At 37.0% G+C, this 27,575-nt stretch overlaps 1 protein-coding gene across 10 annotated transcripts in view; it reads left to right on the top strand.

Moving 5' to 3' along the window:
* Positions 1-26,889, top strand: part of ADK (adenosine kinase) — a 483,942-nt gene extending 457,053 nt beyond the window's left edge. For all 10 annotated transcript variants that reach the window (XM_019936015.3, XM_073793430.1, XM_019936011.3 and 7 more), the window contains one exon: positions 26,077-26,889. In XM_019936015.3, the coding sequence (XP_019791574.1) occupies positions 26,077-26,201 (125 nt within the window). In that variant the 3' untranslated portion in view covers positions 26,202-26,889. The remainder of the gene's footprint in view (positions 1-26,076) is intronic.
* Positions 26,890-27,575: the final 686 nt, after the last annotated feature.

Raw genomic sequence — 27,575 nt, 5'->3', positions numbered from 1 at the left:
TCAAGTAGCACCTGTCTATACTTCAGAGAAGCATAGGGAATCTCTAAGTTATGTTTACATTTTCTATTCTCACCTTGCTTTTTATTCCCAAACATTTGTAACTTACTCTCCCGTTCTTCTTAACTGCTGCTTCATTGTGCTGTACAAAGAAGTGGTGTAGAATTCTTCTGATTTTTTTTTCTGCACCACCCCCTTCCTTTGCTGTCAACTCAGAGGACTAGAAAATAACTTGGTGAGTGTTGAATATATCATTTCTGACACTTCTTCACCCAAAAATGAAACCTTCATATGACCCACTGTATGCAGAAGATTTACTTGTGGATGGTAACCAAGATGATTGCTGCACACTCCTACCCCATCCCACAGCAACAGCGATCCCTTTCCCTGTCTTTTACCTCTAGCAGGACATCTTTGGTGTTTGATTTCTTAAACAGTTTCCCTTAAAACCATCAAATGAGGTATGGGATTGACTTGGTCATTAAGAATTTGAAATACACCAGAGACAGCAGCTCAAGTTCACACAGGGGGAAAGGGAAGAGAGATTCACACCTTGCACAGTCTTAGGATGCTTCATGACATGCTACTCTGATGTTTCACATCCAGAGATTTTGATAAGTTGACGTTGGACCAGGACCAAATTTCAGGAGTCTTGCATAAGATTATTTAAGCCTTTGTGGGTCTAAAGAGGTAAAGATGATCCTCGAGCCATGACAGAAATGAGAAATAACTTTCATTGACATGGGATACAGGATGATTTTAGGATAAAGTCTGGAATTTTTCACAAATAGTAATGTTCCCTCAAAGATCTTGTATCCTGGATGGCCTCCATCTAGAAGCAATTGTAAATAGATAATGGAATTCAAAGGACTTTGTCTTCTGGAGATTTGGATAATCCAGAGACAGTCTGAGCCATGGAGGCTATCAGACCCTGAAACTTAAATATGAACCTTACATCTCCTATATTTGATGATTATTAAGAAATGCTTATTCTAAGAAAACAATGTTGGTATTTATAAGATTTCATTTAGTAGCAGAGGGCCAGAAGAAATGTCACAAGCAAAATATCTGAAGTTAATTTTGTTAGAATTGTGATATGACAAATATATGTATATCAGTTTCCTGGCCTATGATATTTGTGAGTCAAATGGAACTCACTTGAATCCAATAGCAGTCCAAGCTGCTCTTACGTGGATTTGGTCAATTTTACCTACCTTATCTGTCAGATTCATCCAATCTGTATCAGTTAGGTTTTGCTGCATAACACACCACCCTCAAAACTTAGTGACCTAAAACAACAACCATTTATTTAACTCCACAAATCTGTGAATTGGCAGCTGGGCCTAGGCTCAACTGGACAGTTCCTCTGGTCTCAGAGGTTCAAGAGATTAAGTAATTTGCCCAAGGTCACAGTGAAAACCAGGATTCAAACTCAAAGTTTGACCCCCAAGTTCTTACCTCTGATCATTTTGTTATACTCCATTCCATTAGTATCCTCTTGTCTTCCCCTCCAAGTGAGGAAAAATAGCCTAAGTGCTTTTTCTAAACACTAGTCTGTAAACTGGGGCCAATCTATGACTTAGCAGAGATTTCATCAGTCAGTAGCAAAATGAAAAAAAGGTAGGAGCAATATAGTAAGTTTTCGTAAAGCTGAGTGTATTCAATTTAAAATCTTGTCTCATAGATGTTTGAATTTGTTACAATGTGCCTTTATTGGTTTTGTAATTAATATAATCAAAATAAATGAAATCACATGTCGGTAGTACTGATGCATAGCCTGGCCAACCTTGTGACCTAGCAGAAGTCTTAACCAATGGTGCATAAGTTATTACAAACAACTTCCCAAACTGTATGAAAATTTGTATGAAGTGTAACCTCTGATGTTATATGGCTATTTACTATAAACAGGGGTCTGAATAAAACAAAAATTATCAATGCGATTACTAAATTTACAGCTATTCTCACTTCAGATATGAGTTCCCAAACCTGGGGTATGAACACAAGATCTTAATTTATTTTTCATTTAATTATCCAGTTTACATTGACATTTTATAAAATTAAGATATGTATGTTTTATTTCTATCCCATGAAATAAACGGAAAATTAAAACCAGTTTCTGTCATCAAGCGCTCTTTGAATTTTAGAACCACCCTGCTGTGAGAAATTGTCAGTTGATCAAATACAGGTTTTTGAATTGAGTTAAATAGTAACAAAATTAGTTATCTTGCTTATGAATTAGGGTATAAATAAGCTTACTGTCATCTCCTTATTCTAACACTCCAGCAGCTATGACTTTGTCCTGGTAAGTCTTTTTGTTTTTAATTATATTGCTTAAAATGTTAATGCTGAAAGGGAGTATTTTTTAAAATCACGTTTCTGGTTTTCAGGTTTTCAAACTTTCAGTAGTGAAACTATGTTCAAATGAGGTTTTATCTGAATCAGAATGAAATGAGATTAAACAAATCCCCATTTGACCCTATCCGCATTTTATCTGGTTGCTCATAAAAAGCAGCTCTCTTGAATGAATTGATGTTAGGTATGAAAACCTAAGATGGTCTATTAAAAAGCCCCCATTTGATGGATGAGGAAAGGGAGTTAATTGTAAATATGCAATACTAGAAGCCAGGTCTCATGGCTCATTAATTCATGATCCAGTGATTACATGTGTTCATAACCCAAATGAAAATTGTCAGTTAAGTAGTCTGTTATATAGGCCTTTTGGAAATACATAGGTCAAGAGTTGATACCCCAAATGGATAGAAGCCTTTGATATAGTTGTTTTGGTATGTGGGTATCCAAGATGTTTAACTTTAACAATAAACAGAAGCATATGCTAAACTTTTATTTTGGGAACCACATCAAGAGATCACACATTAGGTTTAAAATTCAGATTCTAACATTTTTGTTCCATAAGGAGGAATGATCTTTTTTTTTTTTTCCTGCGGTACACGGGCCTCTCACTGTTGTGGTCTCTCCCGTTGCGGAGCACAGGCTCCGGACGCGCAGGCTCAGCGGCCATGGCTCGCGGTCCCAGCCGCTCCGCGGGGGCACGAACCTGTGTCCCCCACATCGGCAGGCGGACTCTCAACCACTGCGCCACCAGGGAAGCCCCTAGGAATGATCTTTAAAGCAGTATTTTGAAAGGGGTTGGGGTGCAAGGGCACCTTATCCATACAAGTAAAACATACTGCTTAGTACTCTTCAGGAGCTTCTTTCCTGAATTAGGGGCACAGAAAGGTTTTTTTGGTTTGGGATTTTTTTTTTTTTTAATTCAAATGCAATATCCCACGCCACGTTAATACAATTTGACAAGTTTCCATTTTCATACACCAGGAAGAGCAGATAAGTTATCCTCACTGTTATAGCGCTGACCACTGCCTATATATTATACCCAGTTGCTCACTTTGTGTGGGAGGATGCTCAGTTGCTCACTTTGTGTGGGAGGATGTATTGTGCTTAGCTGTCGTGAAGGAACCTTTGCTCTGAATTGACTTCCTGTGCATGTCAGTCACTACACCATCTGACACCACTTAGGCTTTGGTTTTCATTATGCAAATACCTGCTAGGTCAGACCTTACCCTGATGGGCACAGTAGCTTTTTAAGTTATTTCAAAATTTAATGTTTGTTGATTTCCTTTTTCCAGAAAAATCTGTGTTTTCTAACATATGAGTCACAAGTTGTTACTTAAGTTCATGACTAGTTGGTAGTCAATATGAAGTCAAAACAAAATAAAATTTTACTAACTAAACTACATAAAAGATGAAAGGAAAAAAAGTTTACATCTGAGCCTTTTTCAGCAGGGGGAAACCATTACTTTGTCACATCTGGGTAGTCTAAGCCAGCCAAACTGAAGTGGGAATTTCCTGCCATATGTTAGTTCTTTGAGCAACCTGTAAACATCTAAAAGAGGGTATGTGAGTTCTTGTTTGGTAGAGCTGTAGCCACTGTGGAAGCTTGCTCCTAATAGGTAGCAGACATTTTTATGTACTACCACTCGTCAGGAGGTTAAGTAGCCTGACTATAGCTACTAACACTGTTTGCTCTTGTTAAATGCATTCATTTGGAAGGCCTAATTTGGAAGGTACAACATCAGGTCTCACCAGTATTATAGCAAGAGTGAACACTGTGTTGAAATGACCTCCCAAATGTGGATGACAGAAATTTTGTTTCATTAATAAAAAGAAGGTAAGACTAAGCCACCAAGGTTATTCCAGATAACTTGAATAAGGTCATTTTATAAAGTCAGTGAAGACCAAAATAAGCCTCTTTATACAAAGGAAAATAAAGAATCTGAAATGGTAGGAGAAATACCAAGTATTTACATCAGCTTCCTGTTCCAGATGCACATGGGCATTAAGAAGCAAAAATTTCATTCAGAAGAGTTGTACACAAAAAGTAGAAATGCTTTATCCAGTTGAAACAAGAGACATTTTTAAGGGGGAAAAAAAGACTTTCCACATAATCTCACTGTTTTTGTCATCCTCTGTAAGGGAAAATATTGACATTTACCAGACTGTTTGCTCCAGCTTTCTGATCTCCTGCAGTTTATTTTTATAACAGCCTTATCGATGGGCCTCTTACCCAGCTCTCTAGGTTTAACTGAGTTGAGTCGATTTGTTACCACAGCTTCAAGTAGCTGTTACAGAACAAGCAAGACATCCTAATAAAGCTGTAAACGTGTTTACTCAAACAGAGTATTGATTTTACTTGGAGAGGGAGAAGCTGGTGCTTAGCACAGTGTCAGGGTGGATGAATTTCACTGCGGTTTTTCATTGTCGTCTGTCATGGTTGTGAAACACTAAGTAAAGCCATCGGAGGATAATTAGAAGTACCAGAAATTTAGCCCCTAAAATCAGTTAACCATTTGGGAGTTTCATAGCTTAATTAGCTTTTATTAAAAATTTTCTCTAGTAATAATAGTCAAGCACTTTTAATGGCACTTTCAGGTAGAGCAAGATTTCAAGGTTGTAACTTGTTAAATATATGAATTTAATGGCTAAAGGTTTTTCAGACTTTTTCTCATTCTAGTAATTAGGCTAACACTAGAACACAATGTAAAGAGACAGTGATCTATACTCATATCAGCAGAAGTACACGGTTTTTCTGAAAACTCAATTTTAAGGAAGTGATAAAGCAATTATAAAATATTTAAAACACATCTTATAAAGGAAAAATACCCAGTTAGCATCTTTATTAAACATTTAGGTTTAAATGTTTAACCTAAATGACCTAGACACATAAAACTGTCAATGCCACCCCTGTTTTCTTAATACCTTCCTTCATTAGAGAAGAATCTAAAATATTCTAGCCCGCTGTAAGTTAGTCATCATCTTAAAGGTAAAAGTTGATTGCACAACTGTGGAAAAGACACAGGTCAGATTGAGAAGTTGCTTACCTTCTAGAGAAACTGTATTAGGTATTAAATTTGATGAAAGGTATTCATATAAACACTCTACCTGCTGTCTTGCAAATGACTAGAAAAACACCACAGTTGAAATACATCACCTAGGATGATGAACACAAAACTGAAAATTTAATAAAAATAACTTTTACCATTATATTTAAAATTAGTCTTCTTCCCATATCTACAATCATTTATTCAGTGCCTTACAGTAAACTCATGCTTTCTTGCACTACTGCCCCAGCTTGCCTAAATAACTCATAAAAATGATGAGGGATGAACAATTCAAAAGCCTAGGAGTAACAGACTCTATCAGAAAGAACAGTGAAAAGTGATGGGGAGTTTTCTTTACCTTTGAAATGCTACATAGTTATAAGCCAAATTCTACCCTGAGTTAAGCCTTTAAGCCTTGGAGTAGCAGGTTGTAAAATTTTGTTACCTAAGTGGACACAACCAGAGCTCCTTCTTTTAATTTTTCAGAAGGTAGAGGAAGAAATTGGTTTTTCACAGTGTATTTCGATCTCTATTCTATATTGAAGTATTCAAAGACAGAGGAAAAAGAAATAATATAGATTTATGATTATAATGTATCATTCTGTGTTATATATGTGCATTTCAAAATCCCCACAATACAGTACTTTATTTTGTTCTATTCAGTTTTCTTAAGAATGACAACTATGTGAGGGAGCTCATTGTCATGGAAGCAGGGGCAGGGGTGCAGGATCTAGTAGGGCAGCCATACTTTGGCTTTAAGGCACTATTTCATCTGATTCCTTTGGTCAAAGGAACAGAAACCCATTTCATCTGGCTCAGAATAAGGAATTTTTTTTAAGGAAGCACATAAGCATTAAGGGAGACATTATAACACAGTGGTTAAGACAATGGGTCAAAAGACATGGATTTGAGTCCTTGTTCTGGCATTGTGTGACTATGGACAAGTTATTTGACATCTCTGAGCCTCAGTTTTCTCATCTATAAAAATGAGGATAAAATACCTATCTCATTTGGGTTACAGTAAAAGCTGAATGAAATAATGTTTATAATGGAACAGTACCTGACACATAGTAAGGTTTCATATGTGTTACCTGTCATAAAAGGAATCTCAAGCAAGAACCAAAACTGGACAGGTTTTTACTGAGCGTGGAGCCAGATGATGGTTCTAGATTCCATCAGTTCTAGAGACCTCAACAGCAGATATTCATGGATCTTCACTCCATTGCTTACACATTAATGTCACTCAGCTGCATTGCATGTCTGCTTCTTCCTTCCTGGTCTTTCTGGTCCTTCTTTGCTTTCCATTCTGGCTCCTGAAAGAGAACAGTAGGTTAGCTCAATTCACTTTTTGTGCCATTCATAAATAGGATACTGGAAGAACATCTGGGGTCAGATGCCCTGGCCTTGGTCCAGTTAGCAGTAAGGGTTGATTTACATGCTCCAAATACATCAGCTGACCCCCTCAACAATGCTGGAGGTGAGGCAGTTTTTCTTAAAAGGGTAATGGATGGGTGGGCTCTGTACACATGTATGCTTGCATCCTTTGTCTTTGCCCTTTTTCTCATACTTAGAGTTCTGAAAATGTTCCCTACAGCATGATCCATCTATCACACAATACAGGGAACATCAAACAGCTTATATCTTAAGCTGGAAACCTAGGAATCATTCTTAATACCTTCCTTTCCTTCTGTCCAAACCTTCAGTGAGTTCTTTTGACTCAATTTTAAGGATATACCTCATATCTTATCTCAAATCCATCCATTTTTCTGCTTTTTCTTTTCTGCCACTTTAACTTAGGCCTGTTTTTTAGTTACTACAGTAGCTTCCTAACTGAGCTCCATACTTTCAGTCTTTTTTGCATTCTATTCCATTTTCCTACAGAGTAGCCAAAGTACTCACTTGAAGGAGAAATCAAATTATTTCACTCCCCGGCTTACAACCCTTCAGTGGCTTCTAGTTGCACTTAGACTAAAAGTCTAAACTCCTATAGTGGCCTAAAAGAATCTATATGATCTGCTATCTCTGAATCTGTATTTCACGCCACTTTCATCTTTGCTTGCGTGCAGTGGCTATGCTGGTCTTCTTTAAGGCCTTAGACACTTTGCACGTGGAGTTCCCTTTGCCTAATATGCTCTTCCGTACTCTACATGGCTATGTCTTCCCCATCCTCAGTCTCAACTTAGAAGTGTTCTCTACCCATCCTATCTAACATGGGTCCCTTCACTATTCTGTACTGCTACACACAGTCATTTTCCTTAATAGGACTTAACATTCTCTGGAATTATCTTATTTACTTTTTTATTATCTTAATTACTAACTTATTACTTCTTTAAAAATCTCCCCCATTAAAATATAAGCTTCAAGAGAGCAGGGGCACTATGTGTCTTATTCTCCAATGTATCCTCAGGACCCACCACAGTGCCTGGCATAGAGTAGATAGTAAATTTTCATTGTATGAATGAATAAGTCAATTAATCACATGCATAGCTACAGACAAACTTACCTCCTACCATGAGATAGAAACCATTCTAGTCAGTATATCTAAGAACTTGGTTATTGAGGGATTTTGTCAGAAAGGGAGTGAGTCAGGAAATAGCAAGTTAGGCCATACTTTCGTATCAGGTCACCTTGACTTAACATTAAACTATGCTAGAATGTATATGTGAATAATCCAGTGACAGACCGATCACAGCTACCTTTTCTTTATCGTTATTTAAAATGGAGGTAGATGTGGAGAGAACACGTGTTAGGAAAGGAAGCAGGCAGCATTTAATATCTATTTCCCTTAATACCTGTAGTATGAATATGAAAACTGATTCTCAAGATCATAATCCTGAACATCAGGTCCTGTTGTTAATAGACAATAGCATACAGGTCAGAGGCTCCTGGCAAGATTTCATAGAACGTGTTGAAGTTATCCAGTAGATCTCTAGATTCGATTTGCCCAGTGGAATGTCCAGTGCCTCAAATAACAGCACCCTTGTCATGTCCTACCTAGAATCTTTACTGCTGTTTCTTACTGGGAGTGGGGTAAAATGTAGCTCCTTCACAGGAAAAGCAGTGAGACTCTGGTGAAGAGCACGTGACATGAACTGAGCCTGGGACATACACCATGTTTCATTTTCCACATAGTTTCCTAAGCTTTAAGCCACAGAATTGTTCTTAATTTTTTAAATTTCATCAGCACCCACATCAAATCACTATTTATTCCCCATCCTATCCTTATTATCTGTCACTCTAGAACAATGGTTCTCAAACTTGAGCATGCATCAGAATCACCTAGAGGACTTGTTAAAAGATAAATTGCTGGGTCCTATCCTCAGAGTTTCTGATTCGATAGGTCTAGGGTGGGGCTTAGGTCACACTAAAGCTGCTAGTGCAGGGACCACACTTTGAGAAATGCTTCTAGAATATTCCAGTAGACTCCTACGTGATCTCTCTGCCACCAGTCTCTTTCCTAGTAAATTCATGCTCCACACTTCTGCCAGGATTATTTTTAAAGTATTTATGTGGCTTTTTCTCCTAAAACTATAAAATCCTCAAGGATTAACACTATGTTTTATCCATCTTTGAATCCTTTGGTGTCTAGCACAGTACCTAGTGATGGTAGGCATTCAATAAATGTTGGTTAATTGAATAAATCAAAATACTTTTGATAGCGTTCTAGGTTTTTACTTTATTTTCATTTGCTTCTTATACAAGTTTGTATATGTATACAAGTGTCATAGTGGTAGTGGCATAAGTCTAGTAAATTGAGGATTCAGATTAGTCAGCATTTTAATTTATATCTTATTCTGTCTCTTAAAGTAGGCACAGGTAATAATAATAATAATACAGGCTTTAAAAAAAACGTACAGGGCTTCCCTGGTGGCGCAGTGGTTGAGAATCTGCCTGCCAATGCAGGGGACACGGGTTCGAGGCCTGGTCTGGGAAGATCCCACATGCCACGGAGCACCTAAGCCCATGTGCCACAACTACTGAGCCTGCGCTCCAGGACCTTGAGCCACAACTAATGAGCCTGCGTGTCACAACTACTGAAGCCCGCGCACCTAGAGCCTGTGCTCCACAACAAGAGAAGTCACCACGATGAGAAGCCCGCGCACCACAACAGCCCCGTGAGCCACAATTACTGAACCTGCGCGTCTGGAGCCTGTGCTCCGCAACAAGAGAGGCCGTGATAGTGAGAGGCCCGTGCACCGCGATGAGGAGTGGCCCCTACTTGTAGCAACTAGAGAAAGCCCTCACCAGAAACGAAGAGCCAACACAGCCATAAACAAACAAACAAATAAAGGCAAAATTCCTTTTAAAAAAAAAAAAGTACCGCCTTTAAACTTACTGTCTCATGTGCCGTGTGGCAGCATATATCTGGTAACCATTGGTTTAGAAGGTATAGCAGACCAGTCTAAGACAGCCCATAAAATCATCACTAAAGTGTAGATATCTAAGAAAGGTGGAGAATGAACAAAGAACTGAAAAATCAGATTGATCCAGAAATGACAGCAAATTTTTTACAGGGAAAAGGACAGGGAGAATATAGAATTCAGCACTCTTAGTTACTGTAAAATATTATATCAGGTTTGCTTTAATTACATGGTAATGCCTCTGAGAACAAAGGTAATTACATGATAACTTATGTTACTACTCCCACATTATCTCTTAATAACTATGTAATTAACTTGTCACTACTGTACAGTGTGTAGTTCGATATTACTCTTGTATAAAGAACATTGATAAATTAAATGAATAAGTTGGGGTGGGATGAGGGATGAAGACAGTAGGGAAAGCATAGTATTATAGCAATCTGGAATGCAAATGGTTCATTAGATCATTGACCCAGTCCTCAAGGATCTGAACCAAAACCGTGAAGATTACCAAAAGTGTCTGAAGTGAATCATGTAGCCTTCTGAAGACAACAAACATAAAATATAGTAGGTTCACCAAGCAATGAAATAGATAAGTGAGTATGGGATATAAGGCGTATACTTTTATGTTTTGAGCGGTTTTTATTTTTAAGTATTAGGAATTTTTTTTAACACAAATATAGATCAATGGAACAGGATAGAAAGCCTAGAGATAAACCCATGCACATATGGTCACCTTATCTTTGATAAAGGAGGCAAGAATATACAATGGAGAAAAGAAATCCTCTTGAATATGTGGTGCTGGGAAAACTGCACAGCTACAGGTAAAAGAATGAAATTAGAACACTCCCTAACACTATACACAAAAATAAACTCAAAATGGATTAAAGACCTAAATGTAAGGCCAGACACTATCAAACTCTTAGAGGAAAACATAGGCAGAACACTCTATGACATAAATCACAGCAAGATCCTATTTGACCCACTTCCTAGAGAAATGGAAATGAAAACAAAAATAAACAAATGGGACCTAATGAAACTTAAAAGCTTTTGCACAGCAAAGGAAACCATAAACAAGACGAAAAGACAACTCTCAGAATGGGAGAAAATATTTGCTAACGAAGCAACTGACAAAGGATTAATCTCCAAAATATACAAGCAGCTCATGCAGCTCAGTATCAAAAAAACATACAACCCAATCCGAAAATGTGCAGAAGACCTAAATAGACATTTCTCCAAAGAAGATATACAGATTGCCAACAAACACATGAAAGGATGCTCAACATCACTAATCATTAGAGAAATGCAAATCCAAACTACAGTGAGATATCACCTCACACCGATCACAATGGCCATCATCAAAAAATCTACAAACAATAAATGCTGGAGAGGGTGTGGAGAAAAGGGAACCCTCTTGCACTGTTGGTGGGAATGTAAATTGATACAGCCACTATGGAGAACAGTATGGAGGTTCCTTAAAAAACTAAAAATAGAACTACCATACGACCCAGCAATCCCACTACTGGGCATATACCCTGAGAAAACCATAATTCAAAAAGAGTCATGTACCACAGTGTTCATTGCAGCTCTATTTACAATAGCCAGGACATGGAAGCAACCTAAGTGTCCATCAACAGATGAATGGATAAAGAAGATGTGGCACATATGTACAAGGGAATATTACTCAGCCATAAAAAGAAATGAAATTGAGTCATTTGTAGTGAGGTGGATGGACCTAGAGTCTGTCATACAGAGTGAAGTAAGTCAGAAAGAGAAAAACAAATACCGTATGCTAATACATATATATGGAATCTAAAAATTTTTAAAAATGGTTATGATGAACCTTGGGGCAGGACAGGAATAAAGACGCAGATGTAAGAATGGACTTTAGGACACAGGGAGGGGGAAGGGTAAGCTGGGACGAAGTGAGAGAGTGGCATGGACATATATACACTACCAAATGTAAACCAGATAGCTAGTGGGAAGCAGCTGTATAGCACAGGGAGATCAGTTGGGTGCTTTGTGACCACCTAAAGGGGTGGGATAGGGAGAGTGGGAGGGAGATGCAAGAGGGAGGAGATATGGGGATATATGTATATGTATAACTGATTCACTTTGTTATAAAGCAGAAACTAACACACCATTGTAAAGCAATTACACTCCAATAAAGATGTTAAAAAATAGAAATTTAAAAATTAAAAAAAAATTTTTACAGAAAGAATTGTTTTTTTAATGGAAAAAACATTCTTTCACCCATATCGTTTAAGCAGCATCTTGAGTTCGTATGTGTGGCCTATAGGGTGAATATGTGCAACTCCAGGAACTCTTCATTCATTGCTGATAGGAATGCAAAGTGGTACAGCCACTTTGGAAAAGAGTTCAGCAGTTTCTTACAAAACACAGTTTTACCATATGATCCAGCAGTCATGCTCCTTGGTTGCCCAAATGAGTTGAAGACTTATGTCCACATAAAAACCTGCACACAAATGTTTATAGCACTCTTTTCTTAATTGACAAAACTTAGAAACAGCCAGGATATCCTTCAATAGGTGACTGGATAAACAAACTGTGGTATATCCATACAATATTATTCAGTCATAAAAAGCAACAAGCTATCAAGCCATGAAAAGACACAGAGGAAACTCAAACAGCATGCTAAATGAAAGAATCCAATTTGAAAGGCCTACAAATTGTACAAATCCAACTATATGACATTCTGAAAAGGGAAAACTATGAAGACAGTAAAAATATCAGTGATTGTCAAGGGCTGGGGGGGGGTGAGAGGGATGAATAGGTAGAGTACAGGAGTTTTTTGAACAGTAAAGCTATTCTGTGTGGTGTTGTAATGGTGCATAACAAATCATTATACAGTTTCAAATCAAATAGAATGAATGACACCGAGTGAACCCTAACATAAACCATGGACTTTCATGAATCATTATTGGCTCATTAATTGTAGCAAGGTACCAAACAAATGCAAGATGTTGATGATAGGGGAAACTGAGGGATGAGAAGATGAGAGGGTATACAGGAACCCTGTACTTTCTGTTCAATTTTTCTATAAACCTAAAACTTCTCTGAAAAATAGTCTATTAATTTAAAAAACAAAAAAGGCCAAAATGGAAAAACCTTTCTTCCACCCACCTCATTTTACCAATATCTTCAGTTTGTGTGTGTGCCTTTTGTTTCCCAGCTTCATCAGTTACAGTGTTCTGAGATGCTAAGGCCAGTGTCCTATGGCCAGTGACCTCACCATTTTTACCAAAAAGCTTGTTTTATTGATATCACATAATGACCATGCTGTCCAAGTAGAGTGATCCTTTCTGCTTAATTCTGTGAGGAATTCTCCCAGAATCTCTGCTAAGGAAACATTGGTCCTTGAATTTCCATTTCAAATGATGCAGACTGGTTTATTTGGCATGTGCCTTCTAAAGATAAAGACTTCATGTGGGGAAGAAAGATTGTGCTAAGGTTCCCTCAAAAACTCTCTTAAGATGCCTCCTCTAACACTGCCTGTGTTTCCCTAAGCCTAAGAGTACAGAAAGTAGTGAAGATCTTTAGTTTTGAGGAATCTTTCTAAGACTGACCAATTTCATTGTACTTAACACTGATGCTTATACTGATTTACTTTGCAGAAAGCTCTGTTCCCAAGTGGCTACAATTATTAATAAACTCTAAAAGCATGAGTGGAAAACTGTCAGAATAAAATATCACTTAGCTGAAATTCTTGAATGCGTTGTTCTTAATCTTTTATCTGAATAGCTAAATGTCTTCATGTTATTCTTTAAAATAATGTTTATTGGCTTTTTTTCTGATTATAAAAGTAATATTGCTTATTATAGAATATTTAGGAAATAAACAGAAAATAAAAATCGTCTCTGAAATCTGGAAATGATAATAATTTTTCAGACACATAAGAATTTTGCTTTTTTACTGTTTTTAATAAACATGTTTCTAAAATGCATTGCAGCGATTTGACCAAAGAGCAAAAATGGAAGAAAACACATGTAGGAATTTAATAAAGTCAGGATGAGTACAGGAGTACTCTGTACTATCTTCGCAACTCTTTTTTAAATCTAAAATTATTTCAAAATAAAATGTTTAAAAATGATAGGAACAGGGAGGATTGCTTAAGTTATGGTAGTGGAACAAAAATATAACTCTTTGGAAAAAATGGAGGTTGATCACATCCCAATTATCATACTCAATATCTAGATGGTGTAAAAAAGTTAAATGAGCATAAGTGAACTAAAAGAAAATATAAGGTAATATTTATTTGACCTCATGGTATGGAAGACCTTTCTCAGCCTAAATTCAGTGGAAAAAATATTAAAGAAAAGATAAATATATTGATGTAACAATAGAAATAAAAGGCAAATGACGGGAAGTATTCACAACGTATGTAGTAGACAAACTGGGAGAATATCTCTTACAAATCAGTAAAAGAAGAGAAATACCCCAATAGGAAAATAGGTAAAAGCTGTCATCAGACAGTTCATAAAAACAAGAAATGCAAATGGTCAGTAGGCATACAAACAAAAAAAGTTTTCAACCTCCCTAATATACAAATAACTGTAAGTTAAAACAAGATTCTGCCTTTCACTTTTCAAATTATCAAACAGAATTCTTTTATAGCAAGACTGCTGTTGGGTATATACATTAATAAGATTATTTTGAAAAGGAGTTTGGCAATGTGGATATAAAGCCTTAAAATTAATTACCCTTAAAGAAATTTATCCTAAGGAAATTAAAATTTTTAAATGTGCACAATGATAAATGTTATTAAAATGTTATAAAAATATTCACTACAGTGTTAATTATGGTAGAAAACAAAATTGGAAAAAAACTATCCAAAAATAGGATTAAGTAAATTATGCTACATCCACATTTAAAATGCATGGTCTCTAAGAATATTTAAAGGTATGGGAAAATGTTTCTAATCTACTTTTTATTGCAGAATTAACACCTGTAAGCAGTAGAAGATACAACAGCACAAAAAGTAGATACATATATATATCATAGAAGTAGTGTATTTATATATAATGAAAAGTAAACATTGCTCCTACCCGAGTCCACTAATTTCCCTCCATGAGGTAGCTTTGGTTGCTAGTTTCTGTTGAATCCACCCAGAAATATCCTGTGCTTGTGCAAGTTTGTATATGAATACATATTCCCAGTTTTCATCGAATGAAAGTATACTGGGCTTACTGTTCAATCTCTTGATTTTTCATTTACTCATATCTTGGAGGTTGTTTCTTAGCAGCACATGAAGATCTAACTCATTCTATCTAGTTAACTGCTTTCTGTTATTCCATTGCCTGGATTTAACTAGTCCTCTCTTCAAATTGTTGGAGTTTTTTAAAACATAAACCGTGTAACCATATTTGATGATAATCAGAAAAGCTAACTCATCCTTTTTACTGTGAATGTTGAATGAACAGTAATGGAGTCTACTGGGTTTTTAGTTCCAGCCACCATGAAAACTATTAGTGGAGGAACTATATGGAAAAGAAAAAAATGATCTGAAGACTTTGTTCATTTCCTTTTAAAATATCCCTAGCTCTTAAGTGTCTTCATTAAGGCTTTCATACCTACTGATGATATTTCTCAGTTCTCTGTAAATGACACTAGGAAAATTCTAAATGTTATATCTTTTCTACAGAAGCAACATGGAAGTTAGGAAATCACATTGCCTTTTGCCCGCACCAGCCATCCCACCTCTATGTGCTTTGAGGAACAAACTAGCTTAGCACCTCAGCCCAGTTTAAATTATGTCTCAGACCTCGTCTCCAACACTGGATTCAGTTATACTAAAATTGATCACTCTCTTTATTATTTTTTTAACATCTTTATTGGAGTATAATTGCTTTACAATGTTGTGTTAGTTTCTGCTATATAACAAAGTGAATCAGCTGTATGTACACATATATCCCCATATCCCCTCCCTCCCCCCATCCCTCTCCCACCCCTCTAGGTGGTCACAAAGCACCAAACTGATCTCCCTGTGGGATGCAGCTGCTTCCCACTAGCTGTCTGTTTTACATTTGGTAGTGTATGTATGTCAGTGCTACTCTCTCATTTCATCCCAGCTTACCCTTCCCCCTCCCCGTGTCCTCAAGTCCATTCTCTACATCGGCATCTTTATTCCTGTCCTGCCCTTAGGTTCTTCAGAACCAATTTTTTTTTTTTGTAGATTGCATATATATATGTTAGCATACAGTATTCATTTTTCTCTTTCTGACTTACTTCACTCTGTATGACAGACTCTAGGTCCATCCACCTCGCTACAAATAACTCAATTTAATTTCTTTTTCTGGCTGAGTAATATTCCATTGTATATATGTGCCACATCTTCTTTATCCATTCATCTGTCGATGGCCACTTAGATGTCCTGGCTATTGTAAATAGAGCTGCAGTGAACATTGTGGTACATGACTCTTCTTGAATTACAGTTTTCTCAGGGTATATGCCTAGTAGTAGGATTGCTGGGCCATATGGTAGTTCTATTTTTAATTTTTTAAGGAACCTCCATGCTGTTCTCCATAGTGGCCGTATCAATTTACATTCCCACCAACAGTGCAAGAGGGTTCCCTTTTCTCCACACCCTCTCCAGCATTTATTGTTTGTAGATTTTTTGATGATGGCCATTCTGACTGGTGTGAGGTGATACCTCACTGTAGTTTGGATTTGCATTTCTCTAATGATTAGTGATGTTGAGCATCCTTTCATGTGTTTGTTGGCAACCTGTATATCTTCTTTGGAGAAATGTCTATTTAGGTCTTCTGCCATTTTTGGATTGGGTTGTTTGTTTTTTTGATATTGAGCTGCATGAGCTGCTTGTATATTTTGGAGATTAATTCTTCGTCAGTTGCTTCATTAGCAAATAATTTCTCCCATTCTGAGAGTTGTCTTTTCGTCTTGTTTATGGTTTCCTTTGCTGTGCAAAAGCTTTTAAGTTTCATTAGGTCCCATTTGTTTATTTTTGTTTTTATTTCCATTTCTCTAGGAGGTGGGTCAAATAGGATCTTGCTGTGATTTATGTCATAGAGTGTTCTGCCTATGTTTTCCTCTAAGAGTTTGATAGTGTCTGGCCTTACATTTAGGTCTTTAATCCATTTTGAGTTTATTTTTGTGTATGGTGTTAGGGAGTGTTCTAATTTCATTCTTTTACCTGTAGCTGTCCAGTTTTCCCAGCACCACTTACTGAAGAGGCTGTCTTTTCTCCATTGTATATTCTTGCCTCCTTTATCAAAGATAAGGTGACCATATGTGCGGATCACTCTCTTTAACATCAGTAAAAGAAAATTCCAAATGAAATTTACCAGAAGGTAATAAGCTGTACCAGTTGTTAATGGACAGAGGTTTATTCTGAGAGCTCTGGGTCTGTGATTGTTCTAGGATTCAAAGCCAGCTAATACTAGCCCTAGGAACCAAATTCAATGTCATTGAAGCCTTCACCTGCCCTGTGCCTCAACAGCTGGAGACCTAAGGTCCGTGACTTGGCCTAAATTTGGGGAAAGTCTGAGAGGCCCTGGGATAAGCCTATCTGTAAAAGGATCAGAGGGGAGTTAGAGGTCACAGAGAGAATGAACCAAAGTAAAAAGGTAACAACAATCGCCTCAGTATATGAGTTCTTGATTTGGAAAACTACTGATATTTCTTGTTCTCCAGTGTTATGCCTCCTGTTCCTCTTCTCATGGCTGTGCTGAAAGGCATATATGCAGAGCCTTACCCTTCATTTTCAGCATGATGTACTGACAAGGACCGTAAGCTAATGGCCCCTAAAAAGGAGCTTCTAAGGTGCTTTTTCATATTGAGTACACATGCCAAGTCAGTTATTTAAGATTTTACTTCTTGACTTCTTGTTAGGCCCAAAATCTTTAGTAAAAGAGTGCAAAATTCTTTTTTAAATTTATCTGCGAGCCGTATTTATCTGCTATAGTGTCTGCCAACCACACTTTTTATAATTCACCACATTCAGTGAATGAAATATGAATAAGCACTTTGTTTACTTACTGGCACAGAATTTGTATATATTAATAGCATATTGTCATTATTTGTATTTTTCCTACCTAAAAAGTACTTTATTGGAATAATATTCTAAAAATGCAGAGAACTTTTAAAAATTGGTGGGGGGGGGGGCAGAGGAGACCAAAAATTCTATAGAAAAATAAGCAAAAGATCAGAATAAACAACTCACAGAAAGAGATTTGTTCTTTACACATATAAAAAGATGTTCAGCCTCACCCATAGTAAGAAAAATGCAAATTAAAGTTACATTGAGATATTGTTTCTAACCCATCAGATTGGCAAAAATTCAGAAGCTTGGCAGTATACTCTCTTATTGAGGCTGTGGGGAAGCAGACACCCTCAAACATGACTAGTGGAAATGCAAAACAGTTCAACCCCAAGGAGGGGGAATTTGGAAATATCTAACAAAACTGCTTATATATTTACCCTTCAACCCAGAAAATTCTACTTGTAGAAATTTATCCCAAAGATAACACACACACACCCAACAACACAAAAATATGTATGCAAAATGTTATTCATTACAGAATTATTTATAATTTCAAAGCATTAGAAACTATGTGAACATTCACACATAGGAGATGGAGTGAATAAACTATGGTATATCCATACAATATGGTGCTATGCAGCTGTAAAAAAGAATGAGGAGAATCTCTATGTATAAATATGCAGTGATTTCCAGGTGGTGTTTTAAGTGAAAAAAGCAAAGTGCAAAAGGGCATGTATTCTATGCTACCCTCCTTTTGTGTAAGAAAGAAGAGGAAATAGGAAAATGCACATATATCTGCTTACCTTTACAAAAATAAACACAGGAAGACAAACCAGAAAACAGTGAAATTGGATACATACATTGGGGACGGGCACAGAGGGGCATAGTGTAAAAGAAAGTGACACTTCTCTGAGTATACCTTTTTTAGAGTTTTTACTTGGAAACATGTTAATATTCTACATATTTTTAAAGACACATTAAATTAACAAGGATGAAAGTAGGGAACGGAAACTGAAAGCAAACTGCCCAACATTTTTTTCAGTCTTAAGTAAAGTGAACCATTCTAAAGTGGAGTAAAAAAGAGAACCAATCTAAAGAGCAGACTGAACACAGTATTTGAGTACATTGGAGAACAGCAAACCAATTCCAAACTCTTTTTAGTAAATTTGGGTTTTCGTAGAATAAAGTGGTGAAGCAATTTTGAAGCTGTTTTAAGAGTTATTTCAAAACTGAGCCAATTGTGGATCAACTTATACTCCAATTAAAAAAAAAACTAAAAAAAAAAAAAAACTGAGCCAATAAATAAATGTGTTGATATTGTTGGGAACTAGGGTTTTCACTATAGAAGAAAGTACAAAATCATGATAATGGAAGGGGGGAAGGTAAGAAAGAACTCTGTGGGGATGGACTGGAATTGGAAATATTGGTGTCAACTCAATTTCTAAAATAGTTCTGTGTATATATGTATATACATATGTACACATTTATGTGTGTAAGTATGTATATCTGTGCATGTGTGTACATGCATACTTCCTAGCTCAATTCACTGACAGAGTCCAAAAGCAAAGAATGCACTTACCACCCACACTTTGATCTCTAATACTATTCCACCCTGATAGGAAAAAGGTATCCTTGGAAAAATGGCTGATTCCAGGGCTGGGATAGGGTGGGTTTAAGAGCCCAGAACATAATGCCAGAAAGTAAGGAAGTGCTCAAAAATAGTGTGAGGGCAGGTCCAAGGACACCTGAGCCAACTTGAAGGTGCTCCTACTGGCAAAAAGTGGGGCATTTTGAGCACCAAATTAAAGGCTGTCATGAATTATAAACCATTGATTAAAAAACAAAAGTCTGGGCTTCCCTGGTGGCACAGTGGTTGAGACTCTGCCTGCCGATGCGGGGGATGCGGGTTCGTGCCCCGGTCCAGGAGGATCCCACATGCCGCGGAGCGGCTGGGCCCATGAGCTATGGCCGCTGAGCCTGCACGTCCGGAGCCTGTGCTCCGCAACGGGAGAGGCCACAACAGTAAGAGGCCCGCGTACCGCAAAAAAACAAACGAACAAAAACAAACAAACAAAAAAGTCTGTGCTCCTTATTGATAAATAAATAGATTAAAAATAATAAATGGGAGAAAAGGTAAGCTCTTGCATATAGTAAAATGCCAGAAGCTGACTGGTAAATGTGAAAGGAGTGCTGGAGTTAGAAAATCATAAGTTGCTTCCGTTAATAATCATGAGTGAATACTAAATCTGGGAGAAGGGATTGGGATTTTTGATGGGGAGTAGCATATTTGCATGATATTAAACTGTCTACCAACAGGCTCCCTGTTAGATGCAAGGGAAATAGGACAACACCTTGATCAGGTGATCAAAATTGTCACCAATGAACAGCAGCCAGACATAATATGCTCTTAAATGTGTGATACCCTGAGAAGAATAACATAATTTTTCTAGTATTCTGGCCAGGAACGCATAGTCTGAATTAATCATGAGGAAATATCAAACAAACCAAAATGAGAATCACTCTATTAAATACAGAGTAGCGGAAGACTGTATTCTTTGTAAATGTCCTTCTCACAAAAGTCAAAGAAAGACTGAGGAAATGTTCAAGATAAAGGAGACTAAAAATATGACAAATCCTAGACTAAATTCTATCCTAGAAGGAAGAAAAATGCTATAAAGGACATTATTGGGTCATTGACAAAACTGGAATACGGACATTTGATTAGATAACAGTATTCTAACAGCGTTACTGAAGTTGGTGACTATGGTTATGTAAGAGAATAGCCTTATTCTCAGGGAAGACACATAGATATATTTAAAGGTAAAGGGAGATGACAGATGCAACTTCCTCTCAAATAGTTAGGGGGAAAATTGTACAAAAAGAGAGCATGTGCACAGAAGGAACAAAATGTTGACAATAAGTGCATCCAGGTAAAGGATATGTGGGTACTATTTGCATTGTTTTTATTCCTACAAGTGTTCTCTGAATTTGAAGTTATTTCCAAATACAGTTTTTTAAAAGTACATTTTAGACCAGCTAATAATTAAAATCTAAACTTAAAAAATTATATTGCAAAACATTATGCTAAGTGAAATAAGCCAGACACAAAAGGCCACATATTGCATGATCCTACTCACGTGAAGTACCCAGAGTAGGCAAATTCATAGAAACAGGAAGAATAGCAGTTACCAGAGGCCAGGAGTAGGGGGAATGGAGAGTTTAATGAGTATAGTTTCTGTTGGAGGGATGAAAAAGTTCTGGAAATCGATAGAGGTAATGGTTACACAACATTGCAAAATGTACTTAATGCCATGAATTGTACACTTAAAAATGGTCAAAATGGTAATTTTTAGATTATGTATATTTTACACAATAAAAAATGTATCTTGGGAATGTTTAATTCCTATTATAAAAGGATTTCCTATGATTCTTTAATATAATATAAGGGAGCTTTAATATAAGCTCTCTTTATTTAAACTATTTTATACAACTTTTGAAGATTCACACCAGCTACTTTATGAAGGTTCCACTTAAAATTGATTGTATAACTTCTGTAGTTCATCTCAGTTCGTTTTTTAAAACAGATTATTAAAGAACTGATATTCACCTGGGGCAAAGGTCTTAGCTTTTTTCTGCATCCAGGTTTTCCACTTGTCAAAGAAAATGTCTCTTCAGGGGACTTCAATCATCAGCTTGCTCTTCTCTTAGAAAGAGGATGCTGCTATTTAGGCTTCACAAAAATATTTCATAAACATAAGCTTTCTTTTCTCTCAAACATACCAGGAGGAATGAGGAAAACAGATGTTCCTTGTAAGTCTTCTGATAGACGTGTTTCCATTGTAAGCTGATCTGACTAAATTTGGCATCTGTTCCATTCACTGTGTGGGCTGAGCAGTTTAGTCTCACAGTTTGGCTGAAAGTTAATATCGACCTTTGACTGTTACCTGAAAACCCATTGATAAAATACTCTTACTAAACCTCTTGAGAGAGTGATTTCACTTTCTAAGCAAACGTCTTCAAAATACATCACTCCATTAACCAAATTAATTATTCTTTGGTTGGGCGTACTTATTTATTTTATTGGATACAGAGCATTCCCCAAATCTGACAGGGAGAAGCCTGTGTGGTCAGAATGGTAGAAGAGAAAGAACATAAATCTCTTATAATGCTCTCTACAGGTCACTACACCACAGCTTTTAAATTAACCTTCACCCCCCAGCTGCCCAGGGGCTATGGGAGGGCCTAAAAGTCTGGCTACGGAGCAGTTTCTCATTATCATCTGTTCTTCTGAGTATTTGAATACTGCTACAGCAGCTCGGGTTTTCCTAAGAGGGAAGTAGCCCCAGATTCTTCTGTTCTTGACTATCTTATTTATAACTACAACAATTTTTTATAAAGTTTTATTGCAGTATAATTGACATACAGTAAACTGCACATGTTTAAAGTGTACAGTTTTACAAATGTTGAATGATGTATACACCTATGAAACCATCACCATGGACATATCTACTGCTTCCATGCTACTTGGATTGTTTTCCAGTTTTGGGCTATTCCAAGTAAAGATGCTCTGAACATTCATTTACAAATCGTGGTATGGAAAAATGCTTTCCTTTACCTTGGGTTAAATACCTAGAAATAGAAAAACTGAGTCATATAGTAGGTGTATGTTTAACTTTTTAAGATGCAGATAAATGGTTTTCAAAAGGGGGCTTATCATTTTATAGTCTCACAATCAGTATATGAGAGTTTCAGTTGATCTGTACCCTTGTCAACACTTGGTTTGTCAGTCTTTTTAATTTTAGCCATTCTGGCGGGTGGGCAGTGGTATCTAATGGTGGCTTTAATTTGCGTTTCTCTAATGAATAATGATGTTGAACATCTTTTCATGTGCTTATTTGATATCTGTTTATCTTTGCTAAAGTGTTTGTTCAACACCGTTGCCCATTTTTTATTGGGTTGTTTCTTGTTATTGAAGTATAAAAGTGTTTAATTTGGCAAAGTCAAAATTATTTTTTCTCTCATAAAAGTTTATACTTTTGGGCTTCCCTGGTGGTGCAGTGGTTGAGAGTCCGCCTACCGGGGCATGGGTTCATGCCCCGGTCGGGGAAGATCCCACATGCCACGGAGCGGCTGGGCCCGGGAGCCATGGCTGCTGAGCCTGCGTGTCTGGAGCCTGTGCTCCGCAACGGGAGAGGCCACAACAGTGAGAGGCCCACGTACCGCAAAAAAAAAAAGAAAAGTTTATACTTTTTATGTCTTAAGAGATCTTTGGCAAGTCCAAAATCACTAAGACTTCCTCCTAAGTTTTCTTCTCAGAGTTTTATGGTTTTAGCTCTTACATTTAGACCTATGTTTCATTTCAAGTTAATTTTTGTGGTTGATGTGAGGAAGAGTAGAAGTGGGGGCTTTTGTTTTTGTTTTTTTTCCACATATGGCCATCCAGCTCTTCTAAGAACATTTGTTTAAAAGATTACCCTTTCTTCATTGAATTACTTAATACCTTTGTAAAAATCAATCGACCATATAGAAGTAGGTTTATTTCTGGACCGTCTATTCAGTTGCATTGATTTGTCTATCTTTATGCCATAATGTCTCAATTATTGTAGTTCTGTAATAAGTTTTTTAATCAAGTAGTCTTCTTTTCAAAGTTGTGTTTTGATTAGTCTAAGTTCTTTGCATTTCCACATAAATTGTAGAATCAGCTTGTCAGTTTCTGTTAGAAAAGTCTGCTAGAATTTTGGTTGATATTACATTGAATCAGTAGAGCTGATAACAATATTGAATCTTCTGATCTCTGCACACTTTATATCTATTCATTTACTTAGCTTTTTAAAATTTCTCTCAGCATTGTTGTTTTGTTTTCTCAGCACTGTTTTGTCATTTGCAGTGTAAATAAACGTCTTACCTTTTGTCATATTTAGCCCTAGGTATTTCACATATTTGATGGTATGGTGAATAGTATTTTTAATATCAATTTTGCTGGCATATACAATTGCTATATATACACATTACTAGTACAGAAATCCAATTGATTTTTGCATAGTGATTTTGTATCCTGCAGTTTTACTAAACTCACTTAGTAGCTCTAGTAACTTTTTTCTAGATTCCATAGGATTTTCTACATAGACCAGGATTTATCAGTCTCGGCATTATTGACATCATAGGATATTTAACAGCATCCCTGGGCTCTACCCACTAGTTGCCAGTAGCACCCTCTGCTGCAGGTTTGACAACCAAGAACGTCTCCAGACATTGGCAGTTTTGCCCCCCAGAGAACATTTGGCATTGTTGAGAACCGTAGACATAGACAGTCATGCCATCTGCAAATGAAGACAGTTTTACTTCATTTTCAGTCTTGATGCTTTTTCTTCTTTCTTCTGTTTGCCATATTGCACTGGCTAGGGTGTCCAGTACAATGTTTAAGAACAAACTTTCTTTCCTTGTTCTCAATTCTAAGGGAAAAACATTCCATCATCCACCATTAAGAATGATATCAAATGCAAGTTTTTCACAAGTGCCCTTTATGAGGTTGAGGAAGTTCCCTTCTATTCCTAGTTTGCTGAAAGTTTTTTTTTAGAAACTGATCTTGGATTTTGTCAGATGCTTTTTCGGCATCTGTGAAGATGATCTTATGGTTTTCTTAGTTAGTGTGGTAGATTACATTGATTGGTTTTTGAATGTTAAATCAACCTTGTATTTCTGGGATAAATGCTGGCTGATTATGATTTATTATCTTTTTAGAAATATACTACTGGATTGGATTTGTAAAATATTTGCATCTTTTCTGATTTTGGTATCAGTAATGCTGGCCTCAAATAATGAGTTGTGAAGTATTCTCTCCTTTTCAGTTTTCTGAATAGTTTGTATAGCATTGACATTATTTTTCTTCCTTAAATATTTGGTAGAACTCAACCAGTGACACCATCTGAACCTGGAATTTTCTTCATTTTTGTGCTTTTAATGTGCTTTTTAATTATAAAATCAAATATTTAATAGCTAGAAGGCTCTTCAGGTTATCTATTTCTTCCTGAGTGAGCTTTGATAGTTTGTGTCTCTCTCCAGAAGTTTGTCCAGTTTAACTGGTCAGATCTATTGGCATAAAGTTGTTAATGTTTCCTTATTATCCTTTTAGCGTGTGTAGATGCTATAGTGATGTCATGTCTCTTATTACCAATATTGGCAATTTATAGCTCCCCTCTTTTTTTCCTGATCAGTCTGTGTAGATGTTTAATTTTATCCTACTTTGACTCCCAATTCCATCTTCTCAAGTCAGTGAAGCTGTCAGGCTCTGCCTAGGCTGTCCTTCCATGTGTTGTGGCCTGGTAACTTTTGCAGTTTACCTCATTTGTTTCCCTTCTTTCATGGATCTTTTGTGGCTGATGTACAATATTTGAAAAACTTTGTTGCATGTGCTTTGTTTTTATTTTAAAGTTGTTTCTGGGCTTCCCTGGTGGCGCAGTGGTTGAGAGTCTGCCTGCCGATGCAGGGGACACGGGTTCGTGCCCCGGTCTGGGAAGATCCCACATGCCGCGGAGTGGCTGGGTCCGTGAGCCATGGCTGCTGAGCCTGTGCGTCCGGAGCCTGTGCTCCGCAACGGGAGAGGCCACAACAGTGAGAGACCCGGGTACTGCAAAAAAAATAAATAAATAAAAAAGTTGTTTCAGGAAAAAGGGTAAATCTGGTTCCTTTTATTTCATGTTGGTCAGAAGCAGAAGGCCTGTTTCCTACCTTACCATATTTATTTTAATGTCAAGCCCGTCCATGGTGCTTGACTATAGAAATTATTTCGCTGTTACTTCTGGGAGTGAAAGAGATATAAGGTCATTCATAACTTTTCAACTCTCAAATTTGTTCTTGGAGAGATATCCAGATATTTTTGCCAAATAGCAATTTTCTAGGAATAACATCAATACAGAAGGAATCCAGAGAGATAGGCAGAGGCATAACTAATAATTTCTCAGCTGTAAAGACCCAATATAATATTATTTGGCCAGTATTTCTTACTTATAACCTTTTAATCTCAGAGTTAAAGTCTCCTTATCAAGGAAAGCATGATAGTTTAGGCTTAGAAAGACTAGGTTGACTTGGTGGTGAGTTGTCACATCCCGACTTGAGCTCTTTAAAAGAGCTCTTTCTTTAAAAGAAATATTAGGAAAGAACTCTCTAACCCTAGAGGTTTGACACTTCACTTTCAAGACTGAAAAAAGGCATAGGTATGTAGACCATTTTTCGTTCTGACCCATATGACATTTCTGATGCTGTTACACAATACTCATGTATTTCCCTTTTGTCTGTGTTCCAGGTTTTCTGTCTCAGCTGGTCTCTGACAAGCCCCTGACTGAATGCATCCGTGCTGGCCACTATGCAGCAAGTGTCATAATTAGGCGGACTGGCTGCACCTTTCCTGAGAAGCCAGACTTCCACTGATGAAAAAGCAGGAAACCGCAGCCCAGGAGTACAGACGCTGCCCTGATGGCTTCCTGAGAATTCCCATATTAATAAAGAAGAAAATTAAATGCTACCTTTCCTACTATAATAATGTTCATCTTAATTTAGAGGGTACAGTAGTACACACTAGAATCTTTATTCTCTCAGCAACCTAAAATCGGAGGTTTATTTCCATAGTTTGATAGTGCCACTTAAATGTCAATTAAACAGGAATATAACATCTCAATAGAAATTTTGTTTCATTTTTATTACTTTGTAAATTCATGTGTACTTAGTAAAGTGATCATTTTTTTACATTTCTGCTTTGAATGCAGACGCAATTTAATATGATAGATTTTTTAAAGGAATTAAAGATAATATCAGTATATAAATCTTTAGCTTTTATACAAGTATATTTAATTCAGAAGTGTGTGTACACATATATACACACATATGTTCATATATGTACCACATATATACATGATAAATGGTTAAATAAGGTACAGAAATATTTATCTTGCCAAGTTATGCCAAGTAATTTCTTCAGTGTGTACTCAAACATGTAATAAACTTTGGATAATTAAATAATTTGCCAAATTATAAGCTATATTACAATATTCAAGTCATAATCTTATATTTACTTATGGTACTCTGTAATTTGATACAAATAAAAACTTGTCATATGGGACTTTTTTTCTGTCTTTGCCCTGTGCTCTGCAAACTAAGGAAGAAAGATCATTGTTTAATCCTGGGTCCTGAAATAATGTCTGTTTTGTTGATGGAGACAGAAAGAACAACATAACACATTGAAAAATAACTTAGTATTAGAGACCAGTAAGCCACTGTTTTTTTGTTTTGTTTTGTTTTTGTTTTTGCGGTACTTGGGCCTCTCACTGTTGTGGCCTCTCCCATTGCAGAGCACAGGCTCCGGACGCGCAGGCTCAGCGGCCATGGCTCACGGGCCCAGCCGCTCCACAGCATGTGGGATCTTCCCGGACTGGGGCACAAACCCGTGTCCCCTGCATTGGCAGGCAGACTCTCAACCACTGCGCCACCAGGGAAGTCCCAAGCCACTGTTTTAAGGAAGACAAAATGGTGTAATAGAACCTCCAGGAAATTCCCTGGCAGTCCAGTGGTTAGAACTCCGTGCTTCCACTGCAGGGGGCACGGGTTCAATCCCTGGTCAGGGAACTAAGATCCCACATGCTGTGCAATGCGGCCAAAAAAAAAAAAAATCTCTAAAAAAAAAAGAACCTCTGGAGTCAGACTTCATTACCTTGATATGACCTTGGGCAAATTACTCAGCCTCTTTGAACTTCAACTTCCTTTCTGTAAAATGGGATCATAACCCCTGTACAAGGTCATTGAGATAAT

Source organism: Tursiops truncatus, chromosome 16 (genome assembly GCF_011762595.2).
Source record: "Tursiops truncatus isolate mTurTru1 chromosome 16, mTurTru1.mat.Y, whole genome shotgun sequence".
NCBI classification, from domain to species: Eukaryota; Metazoa; Chordata; class Mammalia; order Artiodactyla; family Delphinidae; genus Tursiops; species Tursiops truncatus.
This window is presented reverse-complemented; position numbering and strand designations above follow the sequence as displayed.